The 13,914-nt window shown below is 37.2% G+C and overlaps 1 protein-coding gene across 1 annotated transcript in view; it reads right to left on the bottom strand.

Annotated features, from left to right (window-relative positions):
* Positions 1-3,392: 3,392 nt before the first annotated feature.
* LOC135682852 (uncharacterized) overlaps positions 3,393-13,914 on the bottom strand; it is a 67,357-nt gene continuing 56,835 nt past the window's right edge. Inside the window, exons 37-42 of the mRNA XM_089113533.1 lie at positions 13,787-13,881; positions 10,988-11,031; positions 10,243-10,290; positions 9,701-9,765; positions 8,801-8,988; positions 3,393-8,180 (exon numbers count right to left, since the gene is read on the bottom strand). Coding sequence (XP_088969659.1) covers positions 7,976-8,180; positions 8,801-8,988; positions 9,701-9,765; positions 10,243-10,290; positions 10,988-11,031; positions 13,787-13,881 — 645 coding nt within the window. The 3' untranslated portion in view covers positions 3,393-7,975. The remainder of the gene's footprint in view (positions 8,181-8,800; positions 8,989-9,700; positions 9,766-10,242; positions 10,291-10,987; positions 11,032-13,786; positions 13,882-13,914) is intronic.

Raw genomic sequence — 13,914 nt, 5'->3', positions numbered from 1 at the left:
CAAAAGGGTAAGCTGAACCTCACACCGCCAGCTAAATGGCTTTATCTTTGCTCTATTCCATCCTTCCTTCATTCCATAACAGCCACCCATTTCCAAATGAATTCCCTACATGAAATTTCCAAAAATAACTGTTCACTACTTTACCTTGTGTTTGACAGCTTGGAAGTTGAAAGCTTAAGAACCTGAGAATTCAACATTGTATCTTTATTAAACAGATAAAAATTTAGCCAGTTTTCGGCTACACACAAATGCCGCTGAAAATGTGTTGGATACAAAATTCCTGACTGAAAACACATTCAATGGTTTTCTCAAACTTTCTTGGGATGTCGTGTCTACGAATTAATCCAAATTAATTGTATATGAATATCATACAGGAAAGAGGCAAGCAACAAGCCATTGTTTCGTATTTTAATGTTTAATAAAACTGAATACTGAGTTGTCTAGTAAAATTTTAATTAGCAAATAAATCATTTGTCCTTGAAAGAACAGGAAACTAAATATAAATGCAATTTTGTCACGCAAACGAGATGGCACAATTAAACATCCACAGGTCTATTTGAGATGTTTTTTAATTATTTTTAGCATAATTTCTATCCTCTGACAAATGAGGGATTGAAAACAAAATATGTCGGCCGATAGAAATAATTCAGCGCTTGTGTTCCTTGAGAAACAAAAAGAAACGTTTCTAGTAATGAAATTTTTAAATTTGGCAGACTGATAGCGAAAATTATGTTTGAAATTCCTCGTAAATATGTGATCGATGCCAAAAATCTTTCTGACAATTTTTCAATTTAAAATTTGGAAGAATTTTAAAACATAGATTTGCTTTGAATCTTAAGAACTTCAAGGGCTTTGCCCCCTGGACTAAACTTGATAGGTTTATAATGTCCCCAGATCGATCTGTTCAAGGCACATGGTGCTTAAACTGCACCTTTAGTGAAACCCGCCCCCTTTTATCATTTCCCGGTTCAAATTTCTACCATTCCTTTGGTTTCAGTATATTCTTTGCATCTAAACTTTTTCACGTTTCAATATAATGAGAAGCTACATCTTTTATGAATGTAACTATCTAAAACTTATGAAGATACATGTTCTGATCTAAAACCATCATGAGATTTCTGAATTATGAAACTTAAACAGCATTAAAAACTGTGAAAATTTAATGGCAGGAAATTGTAAATCTATTAGCAGTTTCCACTGATTGTTTCCATCTCAGAGTTTTTTTTAAAACCATCTGTTATAAAGGACAGGCAAATATCTTTGTAACTGGAGGGGGCACTGTGACACGTTGTACAAACTTGCCAAAAAGTTGTTCAAATGCGCAAATGTTTTTATTTCGACGTACTAACAGCTGCTGAAGAATTCAGGTCAAAAGCTACTTTATGTCTTTTTTTCAACAACTTTTACTATTTTACCTAATTAACTTGAAGCTCCTTCCAACTGCTTGAAAAACCTTTCTCTAAATTTCTCTTATCTTTTCAGATATGGACCATTCCGAGGACACTAGATAATTTTGTCTGATTTGTGTACGCAGTTCCAAAGATTGAGGTAAAGCCTACTCTGAAACTTGAAGAGGACCATTCCATTGTGAATTCAGGGTGTCGTTAGAATATTGTCACTACTTTAACCTTGTGAGGAAAAATTCATTGTTGCCTGATTCGGAATGTTCCAAATTCCTTCTTTGTCATATCTTACAAGTCTGTTAAATAAGAGAAATCGTATGATGCCTCTTGCCCAGGAATCAATCGAATAAAATTGTGCAGCTTTGGAAGAGGAGCAAAGCAAGGCTCCGATATCGTCGCAAATGATAAAATACGAACTTTGATTCCAGCGAAGCTATATAGCTAGTTTGTTTGGATTTCAAACTACAAATGGATATCGATGCAAAGATTCGTAACAAAAAGTCATGGGACAGCGCGAGAGCAGGTCCTTCTGACCACTTGGTCAGCGGTGCCATCTTAATTTTTTACAATAACAAAGAAATTCTTGGAAATCGCATCTGCCGGTTATCAAGGGTCAATCAAATTGTAGTACACATGTCTAATTATCTATGTGTTATCAGTCATCAGAATCGGTGGCGTAACGCAGTTTAGGGCACCTTACGTCACAAAGCACCCCCGATATAGTTTAATATCCACGTTTTTAAAACTTTGCTTAAGTTCGTCTTGTTTTCAAAGCTCTGTGACACAGCATCTGAACTAATGTGGGGATCACGTGAATGATCCTGCGCTGTGTTAAAACGTTTCGTCCCTCGAAACTCCGAAAAGTTTCTGGTTCTTGTTTTATTACGTATATTAAAAAAGCCCTTTTTAATCAGTTGCTAAAGATTATGTGGACCATGTTTTGGCAAAAGTGGGGGGGGGAGTAATTACCCCCATACTCCCCCCTGGCGCCGCCACTGACTCTAGATGTAAGAAAGGTCTGCCTAGAAGGAATGATTGATGGATGCAAGAAGAAGCAGGAAAGCAACCAAAAGGTTGGCGTGGCAACAGGTATCCCTTATTTATGCGCAAACTGCCAAAGGTGGAATGGGCGAATGATGATGACCAAGGAAAACTGTTTTTGTGCTAGAGATTTACAAGATGCAAGAAGAAGACAAAATTTGTAACATAGTGATACGACGGTGAATTGCCCAGATTCTTTTTGAAATGTGAATGTCGAGAAACAAGCGAGGCTGACTGTACTGCGTGTTTTCCCCTTTTCGTACAATCTTGGACTAGATCAAATGAAAAATGCTAACTGAGATGCTCCAAAAACAAGAAAAACAAGACTTATCAGCCCCATTTAATCAGTCATATCATATCCCAACGACTGGCTGATGATAGTCTTTTTATCTTTCCATATTTTGCTACTAGTAATTTGGCTTTTAATCGATTATTTCATGTTGCATCGGTTGAAAAAAGCCAAATTTAGTCCTTACGGAACATTTAGGGTCCTTTTCGTGTGAAACTCCGGGATTTTTCCAGTCGATAATGGAATCTTTTACAGTGGGAAGCATGAAGCAAGTTGCGAAAATTGAAAACTAAGATGTATAATTTGACTTTTGCTATATGCTGAAGCACCAGAATGTGCTGCAGCGATTTCAAATATAGGCCCATGTCAACCTGGAAAAGATCAGGCGTTCAAAGCTCCAGAAGAAGAAAAACAAAGAAAGATGCATTTGCAGCAAATAAAAAGAGAAGAAAAAGATCTGATTTTTCGGCATTATTATACTATGGAGCATGTTTTTTCCTTGCTATCATGTTATGTTGATAAGGCTCTTTATCTTTTTTAACCTGTAAACTTTTGAATTTTAATGAAAAATGCTTTCGCAACAGCAAGAAGGCAACTACACCTTGATGAAATCTATCTTTATCTAAAATAGAGCAAATTGGGTTGCCCAGTAGGCCACTAGTTCTATACCTAGCAAATGGGAGCTGGTAATTAGATACGCATGCGTAGTATTCTACCATTGAAGTAGATATGTTGTCGGAAATATTACGATGTAAGCCCCTTATGAATCACTGCTTGTGTCGGCCCTGAGATAAAGTATTGTAGACGGTATTATAGAATGATTCTCGCTCAAAGAAATATTTCAGTGTCTAGTTTCGGACTGTATTTCTGAGACTAAATGATGGGAACTCTTGCACCCAGGGTAGTCACTTGGTTATACGCGAGAAGAGCTTACCCGTACAGCAGAACGGAATTCCTACAATGTCTACTTGGCTTCCAGATTAAAATTAAAATTTTTGGACAAAGACAAAGAAGGGGGTTGACGGTGCAAGCAGTCATTTGGTGACCCAAGTGAAGATTTACTGATGAAAACCTAAGGTGTGTCAGAAACTGCTACACCCTGACAAAATGTCATTGTTTTTGGCTTTAAAAATGCATTGATTGCTGAAGTTAATCTTCTTTGCATTCGCTTTTATGAGTTGAAAAGCTTTCTTGAAAGCTCCAACAAACAGGAGTGTGTCAGTAAAATGAAAGTTTCCCATAAAACGGAAGACAGAATTGACATCAGCTTTGTTAATGCTACTAACAGCATTAAGTTCATTATAATGCCGAGGATATCCAACTTGACACGACCTTCTAAAGTTGAACAAACAGTTTGGCATTCTATCCTGACATGAGAGTGGTCAAGTCTGTTGTTTAAGAAAAAGAAGCGAAATTTTACGCAATAGCTGTCCGCAAATTGTTTCGAGAAATTCGAATTCAAAACCAATGAAGCTATCGTGTGCCGAGGGATTAGTAATTCCCAAAGAAACAAAGGCCAACTCATAAAAACCTCGTTAAAAGGTAAACTGAGATGCGTCATAGCACATGGCCTGTTCGATTCTTCTATTGATTGAACACCTGGTCCTGCATGTACCGCGCTACGTACAGCGGGTAGTGGCCGATTCAAAATACAGTGGAATCCTGCTATTTCGATTTCTTTAGGGCCTAAAGAACCCAAACAAGGACCATGAAGTATATAACAGGTTGAGGGGGCTAAACGTTTTTGGGGGAGGCTAAACACTCTAAGAACTAAGAGCAAGACAATTTTTGGTATGGTTTTAAGCGAGGGGCGATTCACTCTTGCAATTTGCGTACGAGATTTTGCCTAAAACAAGAAGATTTCTGGGGATTTTCAGATAAAACAATAGGATTTTCACAAAAGATGTAGGAGATTTCTTAGAGTTATTTACCCCTCGGTTTTAAGTACATTCTGGAAGCTTTGTTTTGGGGGGGGGGGTGATGGCTAAAGCCCCTCAGCCCCCTTGCATCCGTGGTCCCTGTGAAAAAGTCGTAAAGAATTCCAAGTAATGGTAGTTCACTATAATGAGAACCCTTGTTGCAGCAAGTGTTGTCAAACAGAAACTCAGTGAAAGTAAAATTTACTGACGAAGACATACATAAAGAAATATTTAGGTGCTATTTCAACTACCAATTGACTTTGCCGACATTTCACCGGCAAACTAAGGATTTTGTGGATCAACTGAGTTCTTATTAACCGACTCATTAAGTATTGAAGGGGGGTGGGGGTAAACACCCCCCACAAGTTATGTCCCTACAGAAACTAAACGTTGTGGGGATGAATTTTCAAAATGAATTGGCATCAATGATCGGGCAGTAGCAGAGCATGTCTGGAATAGTCAGTAATATGTTTTTGTCGCTGCCGTCTTGCGGCTTAAACAACGTTGAAAATGAAAGGGATTTATTTCTTATCGCATTTAACCTCTGGCACAGGCACAACTGGCACAACTTCACTCTTTGTGGGTGGTTGTACAACGACTTCTTCATATATTCTCACAGGGACGGATATACCGGGAGTTGTGGGGGATGCGACAACTCCAGATACTTTCATGTCCTTCGTTAAATTCTAATTCGATTGGGTAAAAGGCATTTTTGTAGTCTGTAGTGAAAATGATGCAAAAATTTATTCAGTTATCTTCTGTCTTCTTTATCTTTAAAGTAACGACTGAATTCTAAACACAGGCTTTTCCATCATTTTCCTGTTGCCTGAAAGTTGTGGCACCAAAATCCAATCATTATCTACCCCCCCCCCTCCATCCTTGCCGCTTTAATCCATCCCTGGTCACCCTCCTCTAAAGTATCCGATATCTTGACTGTTATTTTTTCCTCTGTAAGTTGAAATGCTCAAAGTGAGCAATGCATAATCGTTGTCTATGTACTCGTTCATTTGATATCAAATACTCATCCCGTGATCTTTGCTCTTCAACTTCACTGGCTAATGCTTTAAAACTGGCTAATGACTTTTCCTTAAACACTGTTATATAGAGGCTATGTGTTGCCCGGCGACCAAAAAGTTGATTCGTAATAGCGAAAGAAAGCTATACCGGGGGATTCATTCGAAAGGGGTTCTTTACGATAGAATCATTAAGTCAAATCCCATAGGCTCTATACTTCTAGCTCGTAATAGTGGGAAGATTGTAAGAAGCTCGTTTCGTGATAGCGGGATTCAAGAGAACTACGTAACCATGGCGTATCTCAAGAACTGACCGCAATACATGACTTTGTGGGTTTACAGAGACGTGGTGGCTTGGAGGCGGGGATCCTAAAGCCCCGAAAATTGAAAATGTGTATGTTAGATTCACGTGACATCAAGGGGTTAATTTCCGCGGTTATAAAGGGTAATGATCATTTATCTATTGTTAACCATAGATATTTATCATGAGTGTCTTTTCAAAAGCGTTGCTTTCCTATGTTTCGCTTCTTTTAAACCAGCCTGGTAGGCAACACTGGTTGCATGGAGTTATGATTGCAAAGGATGCTTGTAAGATGCTGAGATTGCATACATTGTGTATGAATTAGGATCGCGCAGAAGACGCAGCAGATCCCGCGATCAAATCGCATTTCCACGTTTTTGAAACTTGATTTCATATTAATAATTTAATAATCTCTGAATATCAACAATGTCTAAATTAATCATGTAACAGAATCATAATAAGTTATAATGATTTGTTTGTTAATTACATCACAAACTCAATAATTTAAACAACAACGTTTCATAAACAAAAATGTACACTCATTGACTATCACGAAACCTTATCCAAAGAAATTTAGAATTGCATTTTGCACTGAAAAAAGTTTTTCTAAAGCTTGATAATCTTGGAGAGCAATCCAGAAAACCTTTAAAATGGTAGATTGACGAAGATATAAATATGTATCGAATAAAATACACGAAGGAGCAGCCACTAGACAATTCACATCATTACTCAATAAAGAATATCCATATTGATAGTTTAGCAACTCTTTTGTAAATATCCCACGGTATTTTCAATCAAACCTGCCCGTTTGCTTAGTCATTTCAAGTTTTAAAGAACCCTTTCGTACTTAGAATTAGACCTTGTTCCGGGAACGAGCCAAGGTAATAAATGATTCTAGTGCTTATGATGAAGATAAAAGTGTTGGTGATTATAATAATGATGATGACGCCTTTGTCTTTTAAATGATGTAAATGCTTTTATCAAACACTCTAACATACCAACATGGATATGTGAAAGACAATAAAGTTATGTTAATCTTTAGAATTTCTTGTTTAACCAAACCAAACTATTTTGAAAGATGTTCTAGGCCAGGTGGTCTTATCAGAAAGGTGGTGTGTGTACAATAATACTATGAACTAGGATCTCTTGTCAACCAACTTTGGGTAGATGACATCGAATGGTTAGGCGAAACAATCAAAACAGCTGGAGAATGGTCATTTCGTATAACAAAAGCTTCGAAGAAAAATGGGAACATTGAAATTGTCTGACTGTGACTGTCTGTGGGTAGAGGGGCAGGTACATCACGGGCTGTAGAAATGCAGGTCAATGAAATAGAATAATTAATGTCTACTGGAAAAAAACTCAGTTAAACTCCTTTACATTAAAGTCACATAAATTAGACGAACCAGGTTTTTACAAAACTGAAAAACTGGCTTTCAACGTTTTTTAAAAAGCTCATTGAAGCTAGCACTTAAATCAACTGATTTTCTACCACCTCATCCTTTAGGCATTGCTATTTGCTTCATTCTTATCCGAAGCTAGATTCTCTTCAAGTTGATTTTGCTCAAGTGCCAGATCAGGCAACATTTCATATTCAACCCCAATGCTTCTGTACATTTTGTTGAAAAAGTTCCCAGATTAAAATGTAACTAACATCTTTGTGTCCATAAATTCTGAACAATGTTTCTTAGTGATGAAAAGTTTATCCATTCTCTGTTGCGCAATCCCGACAATTGCAATCCATTAGTTCCTTAGTTGTGAAGTTTCTCTTTAGAACAATAAAAGATCAGAATTTACACTTGAAGTTTGCAGCAAACTATATAAACGTTGAAAACCCACAGAAGAACAAATGGATGCTTGCAGTTCCCTTGCAAAAGCCATCTTGATGAAGCATTTCACCTCCCCAAATATCAAAGCAGTGACATTGTTTACCTGTGTCCCAAACATTTTTTCGATAGAAATTCCCACAGGAATATAGGCTATGACAAACCTATATAGGTATATCTTCATCAAACTGCGTTGTTGTTGCTGCTGCCGAAGAATCTCTTTCCATACATGATCAGTTTGTCATTCCAGTTCTTGTTTACAAGAGGCAGATCGACTTCGACGTATTTCGCAAAAACAAGCAGCATTGCCGACATAATTGCGACCGACAATATGAATCGTAAAATTGTTCCAACACATTCACAATATGAGCCCCTCGACTTTTGCGCCCTAGAAAAATCAGATTCGTCTTTGACACAAAGATAAAATTCGATTTATAGTAAAAAATATACTTATGACGTTCCATCCTTTTATTCGTAATGGGTATATCGAGATCTTGCACTTTGGAGCATCTTTTATTTAGTTAGATTTTATCTATTTAGAGCAGGACAGTTCTAAGTTACAAACCAGTCAGACCTGAGTTTACAAATATCCTCATCACTACACCCCTGTACCAGCCAACTGCTTCAAGCCATATGTTTACGGTGAAAGGGATCACTTTAGAACTTATGTGCAGGGGCGGACACTTGATCAAATATTGGGGGGGGGCAAGCCTATTGTTTTAATAAGATGACGTCACATTTCCCATTGTTTTAGAATAAAAGACCATTGTCCTCCAAAGTATTGGGGGCGGTCGCCCCCCTCGCCCCCCCAAGTGCCCGCCACTGCTTATGTGTTCTACCCAACAAGCATGCATAGCCATGTCTACAGGGCATCGAACGCTCTGCATAAGTAAAGTTTTGAGCAATCTTCATTATCTCAAGGTTTTTCCCGATTCAAAGAAATAGTGTAGAATGTAGATGAACATATAAAACGTTGTAAAGCAATGAACTACATTGAAGACAACAAACCTCAAAGGAGCTGTTGTCTCTGGCTCTTTTTCATTTGGAGCAAAGTTGATAGAGTTAGGAGCTTTGCTGATATCTTCGTTATCATGAAAAAGAACTTCTGAAACTTCGCTTGACTTTTTATGCAAATCATTTTTCCTTTCCCGTAGTATGGATGAAGCAAGGCCGAAAAAGGTCGAAGAACTCGATTTCTGAAAATATATGGCAATGTTCAAACATATATTTACAAGTAATCCAAAATTCTTCTGCATAGTGTAACTCGACAACCATAAACTGGCATGAAGCAAAGAGCATCGAAAAACAAAGACTAGCATTTTGTCTGCCTTTTCAAGAATCAAAATATGCTTGTTATCACTAAGTAGAGTAGATGTGATGTGGTTTTTCGATTGAAAAAAGGAAAAGTTACACTGACATTTTGAAGAATTTTACTAACAAACGTTGCTTTCTCTTTAAAATCTTAATCTTCGATTCAAAATTGAATCTAATTTTTTATGCAAATTTCATAACTAACCTTAAATTGAGCCATAGGAAAAAAATTGAAAAGAGTAATTTGGGAATTAAAACTTTCAAAGTTTTAACAAAACTGCAAACACTATAAGAGTTTTAAAATAGATAAGTAGATTTTCTCAAATCAAATCAAACAATTTCCTACCCCCCTCCCCTCCGATTGTTCCAGCAACCCGTCCAATATTTCCAGCCACCAACTGTAATTATATTCTCATCCCCCCCCCCATTTGTTGGGTACTCGAGAGTACTACTCTAACAGACATCTTCTAACTTAGAATACTGACACGGGGAAATATCAAAGTATACCCCTAAACAGGTTTGTTGAGAATCGAGAAGCGTTTTTTCAGCGACTAAAAAATTTTAAAATTCTCAGTTTGACTTGTATGAACAACTGACCTTGCTTTTTTCCTCTTTTGAAAAGTCTGATCCATTTCTATTGCTTTCCTCAAATGTAAGTGCCCCTAAAATAGAACCACCAGTAAGATAAAGGTTTACTTTTTCTTAAAATATGGGGACAAGAAAACATTTCGGCGTGCCCTTGCAACACATTTGTTGGAAGCACATGGAATATATATCCGTTTTAAACATAGTGGGGAACGACAACAGACGAAGTTGGGAATGGGAACAAAGTATCAGAGGTTTAACATATGCCCCACATTCCTTCTTAACATTGCTTACAAGGGGACCTGTTCTCCTGAATAATATGCACTTTTTACAAGCGCCAACTCGGTGAAAAAAGAATCCACCTGGCATGGTCAGGCTGTGTGACACTTTGTTCACATTCCTTTTATAACTGCAAATTTATGAAAGAAACAAAGCTGCAAATCTGCAGCACTAAGATTTTCGAGCAAATTGTAGCAAATTTGGTATATCTCGTTCTTTCCGTGATAAATGATTTAAAAGCACCAGAATTTTTGATCAACAAAATCAAAACCAACCTCGACATTTTTCACAATAACCATACTTCTGTTTCACGTGATTTGCATCTAAAACCGAAACACACAGGAGAAATTTAATATAAAGCTACAAATGTAAACTTCAAAGATTAATTTTTTGCTAAACTACACATTTCTCAAAAAAATTGAATAGCTGATTTTAGCCTAGATTTGGCTTTAAGCGTTAAAAAGCATTTAGTTCATTCTTTACCGATGCAAGCCAATCTTAAAGAATATTGTAGCAAGTCAGAGATGAAAGCAAATTCTCAAAATCATTATAATAAAAAATTATAAAAAACCGACAGCTCTAACAGCCTAACCATGACTGAAGTTAAAAATTCGTCTCATGAAAGAGGGGCTTCAAAATGGCTTTGAAAAACCAACATTTTAAGACAAATAAAAGCTTTCCTCTGACCCTCTTCAGTGTACAAAAATCACATTAATGCTTGTGAAAGCAAATGCAGAACCATATTCATGATCAGACTTGAAGGAAACAATCGCCTTAACAGTATAAGATCATTAACGCTACCATTCAGTCATTAATTTATTTTCACTTTCTTGTTAAATATCTCAAAATAGTTTAAAGAATATTCACGAAAATTACTGTCATACCAGTAAGTCATTATAGTGCCTGATGCACTAAAGGCAATTGTAGAGGTATCGGTATACAGAAAAAGACCCTTACAATGGAATCTAGCGCTTCTAAAAAGAGGCAACTTTGTAAAAGTTGACTGAAAAATTATCATACCATTTCCTATTGAATATTGAGACTCCAATACCAGTTCCTTGTTTCTAAATTTAAAAAAGCAAGCTTAAAAATCAACAATTATCTGTAATTATATGATAGCTCCAATAAATAATAAATTACAGTACACATAAGGTGACATTAGTTAAAACAGGCTAGACGAATTTCTATTATGATTTCTATAAATCTATTTAAGCAGGTATATGTAGTTCTAAAACCTTCTAATGATAGACGATACACAAGTTTATTCACAAACGATTTGTTTACAAAGTCAATGCTTTTCAACCTGCAAGCTGTTTACGGTTTACATTCAGATGTTGAGTTTGATGTTCAAACTGAATCGAACTTTAGTCTACATTTCTCATAATCCAGCCAGCCAAAATCGTTAACTAAGCCGGACTAATTGAAAGGACATAACAATAATACGGCAAAATATCTATATTTTCCTTGAAATTTATATTTAGCAATGAAGCTTCGTTGATTCCTCTCTACTTATGAATATCTTAGTTATTGCTTGATAATATCGACTAATAACATGTTTTAGATTTCAGAAGCAAGCGTTATAGCCACCAAAACAGTAAGAGTAGTAAATTATGGCAATAAATTGACAAAAAACTGTGTAGCTTAGAAGAACCAAACAGCTAATTGTGAATTAAAAGCAAGCTTCAAGCGATTAATTGAGGCTTTAGGTGACGGAAAAAGTTTTTAAAAGCACCCGAGTATCTCAGACCTTGCAGTTGCCTTACAATAAATTCTATATTGCCTATAACCATGGATAAAACCAGTCCTTGAACACAGGGGTGGCGCTAGAGACAAACCTTCAAGGTGCCGAAGTTTATATTCTCCGTAACTGCCGACGCTGGATGTGTCAAATTGCCGACAGAAAAAAAATCTATTTGCCCCATATAGCAGTCAGGGCCGTCGCGAGGCAAGCCTCGTTGGGGGGGGGGGGTGTGGTATGCAAATTTACCTGATTAAAAAATTATTGCCTGAAACTTTTTAGCTGGTGCCACAAACCTCTGCAATACATTTTGTCAATCTAACTCTGTAAGATAACCGACTTTCCTAATAGTCTTGTCAAATCTCTATATCGGGACGGGCAAAATATATAGTTACTACCTGGGGCGGCACCATGGTTGCCGCCGAAGGGGGAGGAAATTTTCGAATTGTGATGCTTCTAGTTCCCTGGAAAATGCACTCTTTTAAGCAGATTCCACTAAAGCAATTCTCCTAATCCCATTGAAAATTATTGTCTTTTTGCAAAACTTTTTTACAGCAGATAAAACAACAATTTCGCCGTGGTCTTGAAAAATACCAGGTTGTCAGTTACTTCTAAATTTAGATCCCTCTCTCTATCTTAGCATGCCTTTTGAATGTGGAGCTCATAGTGAATTGCAGTTGACGCTTCTACTGAGAAACTTTAGGAGAAATGAACACGAGGCACAATTTTACCTAAGTTTGCTCGATCCTTTATTGATTTTATGACAGGAAGGTCTCTGAAATACCTAAAGCGTTTCTTCCACCGAGCGGATTTTACCTGAAATTTCCTATTGAGCAATAGAGCATTTTTCCAAAATCTTTTGTTGTGGGTGCAAAATTCTCCCTTGCCCCCTTCCCGTCCCCCACTTTCCAACCTGTGTCGGAGTCCACCAGATTTTCTCGGCAATTTGTGCCTTGTTAGAAACTTAATGCGCAAATATTGCCCATTGTTGAATATTTCTTCCTATCTATGGTGGAAGAAGTTAATCAATGGTTTTCTCTAAACCATTTGTTTGTAGCAAGCTATGCGGTGAACAATGCTATTGAAAAATAGTTTATGAAAAAGGACAAGAAGTGCTTTTTGAAAAATTTATTACGCAAAATGTGCTCATGATCGAAATGTTTTCATTGGCAATAATAATGTCTTGAAACGAAAAGAGAATCCCTTAAGAAGAAAATTCTTTAAAGACTTTATTTATCACAGCGTGATTTTGCTGTTGTTAGGGTAAATTTCCTTGAAACGGTCCAAAACATGATCCAAATCAAGCATCTGCACGTTTCGCCTGAATTCCAAGCAGCAACAGGAATTTCAACCGAGAGGAGCACCATGGTATTGTGGGTCATGCGAAGGAGCACCATGCAATTAAGTCACAGCTTTCACGGAAGCAACAGGATATAATGCCACTTTGATAATAAAATTGCCGAAGAAAAGCCATTGAGAAAACCATAAACCAGCCAGCGCAGTTTTCTCCTCGATTATTTATGTCATTTAAACAACATGTGAACCGGGTGACATCCATCAAGTGCCGACGGTATTGAGAAAGCAAAAATTGATTGGCTGCCGACGGGGGGGCTAACAAAAATCTAGGGGGGGCTAAAGCCCCCCCTTGCCCCCCCATGCCGCCACTCCTGCTTGAACATCTAGTTTAAGGCAAATAAGTTTAACATGGCAAAAAGGGATTTCAAAATTTGCTCCTATTTATATTGCATTTCTTAATTACTCAAAGCAGCGATATAGTTCAGTTTGTCCCGATTCTCGTCAAGGAAACAAACTATCCAAAACTGTACCATATTATTGGCAAACTGACTGTGGTTTTCTGTTGCTAAGACAATAGCAAGTTGTCAGATATACGAATTTTCAAATTCGCAAAGTAAATGATTCTGGAGAGTATTACACTTATCAAGGCTTAGCTTCTGCTTAAATCAATTCTCATGTCATTTCACTGCTAGGCAGCCAAGCTTTGGGAAAACCATTGAAGATCGAGTATGAAAAATGACACTTCTGAGAACATGCAGTGTCTTCGACCTTTTTATAATACTCACCGACTGTCATCGGCTTCCTTTGATCTTTCTAAGCGCAGTTGGAGATGCTCTGCATAGCTGATAAGACACTCGAGGGTGGGTGCTACTTTTGATTCCTGAAATCATAAAATCCTTTGTCGAAACTGTGC

This window comes from Rhopilema esculentum, chromosome 17, assembly GCF_057945365.1.
Source record: "Rhopilema esculentum isolate cy_ngs chromosome 17, ASM5794536v1, whole genome shotgun sequence".
NCBI classification, from domain to species: Eukaryota; Metazoa; Cnidaria; class Scyphozoa; order Rhizostomeae; family Rhizostomatidae; genus Rhopilema; species Rhopilema esculentum.
The sequence above is the reverse complement of the archived record's forward strand: the minus strand, read 5'-3'. Positions and strand labels throughout refer to the sequence as shown.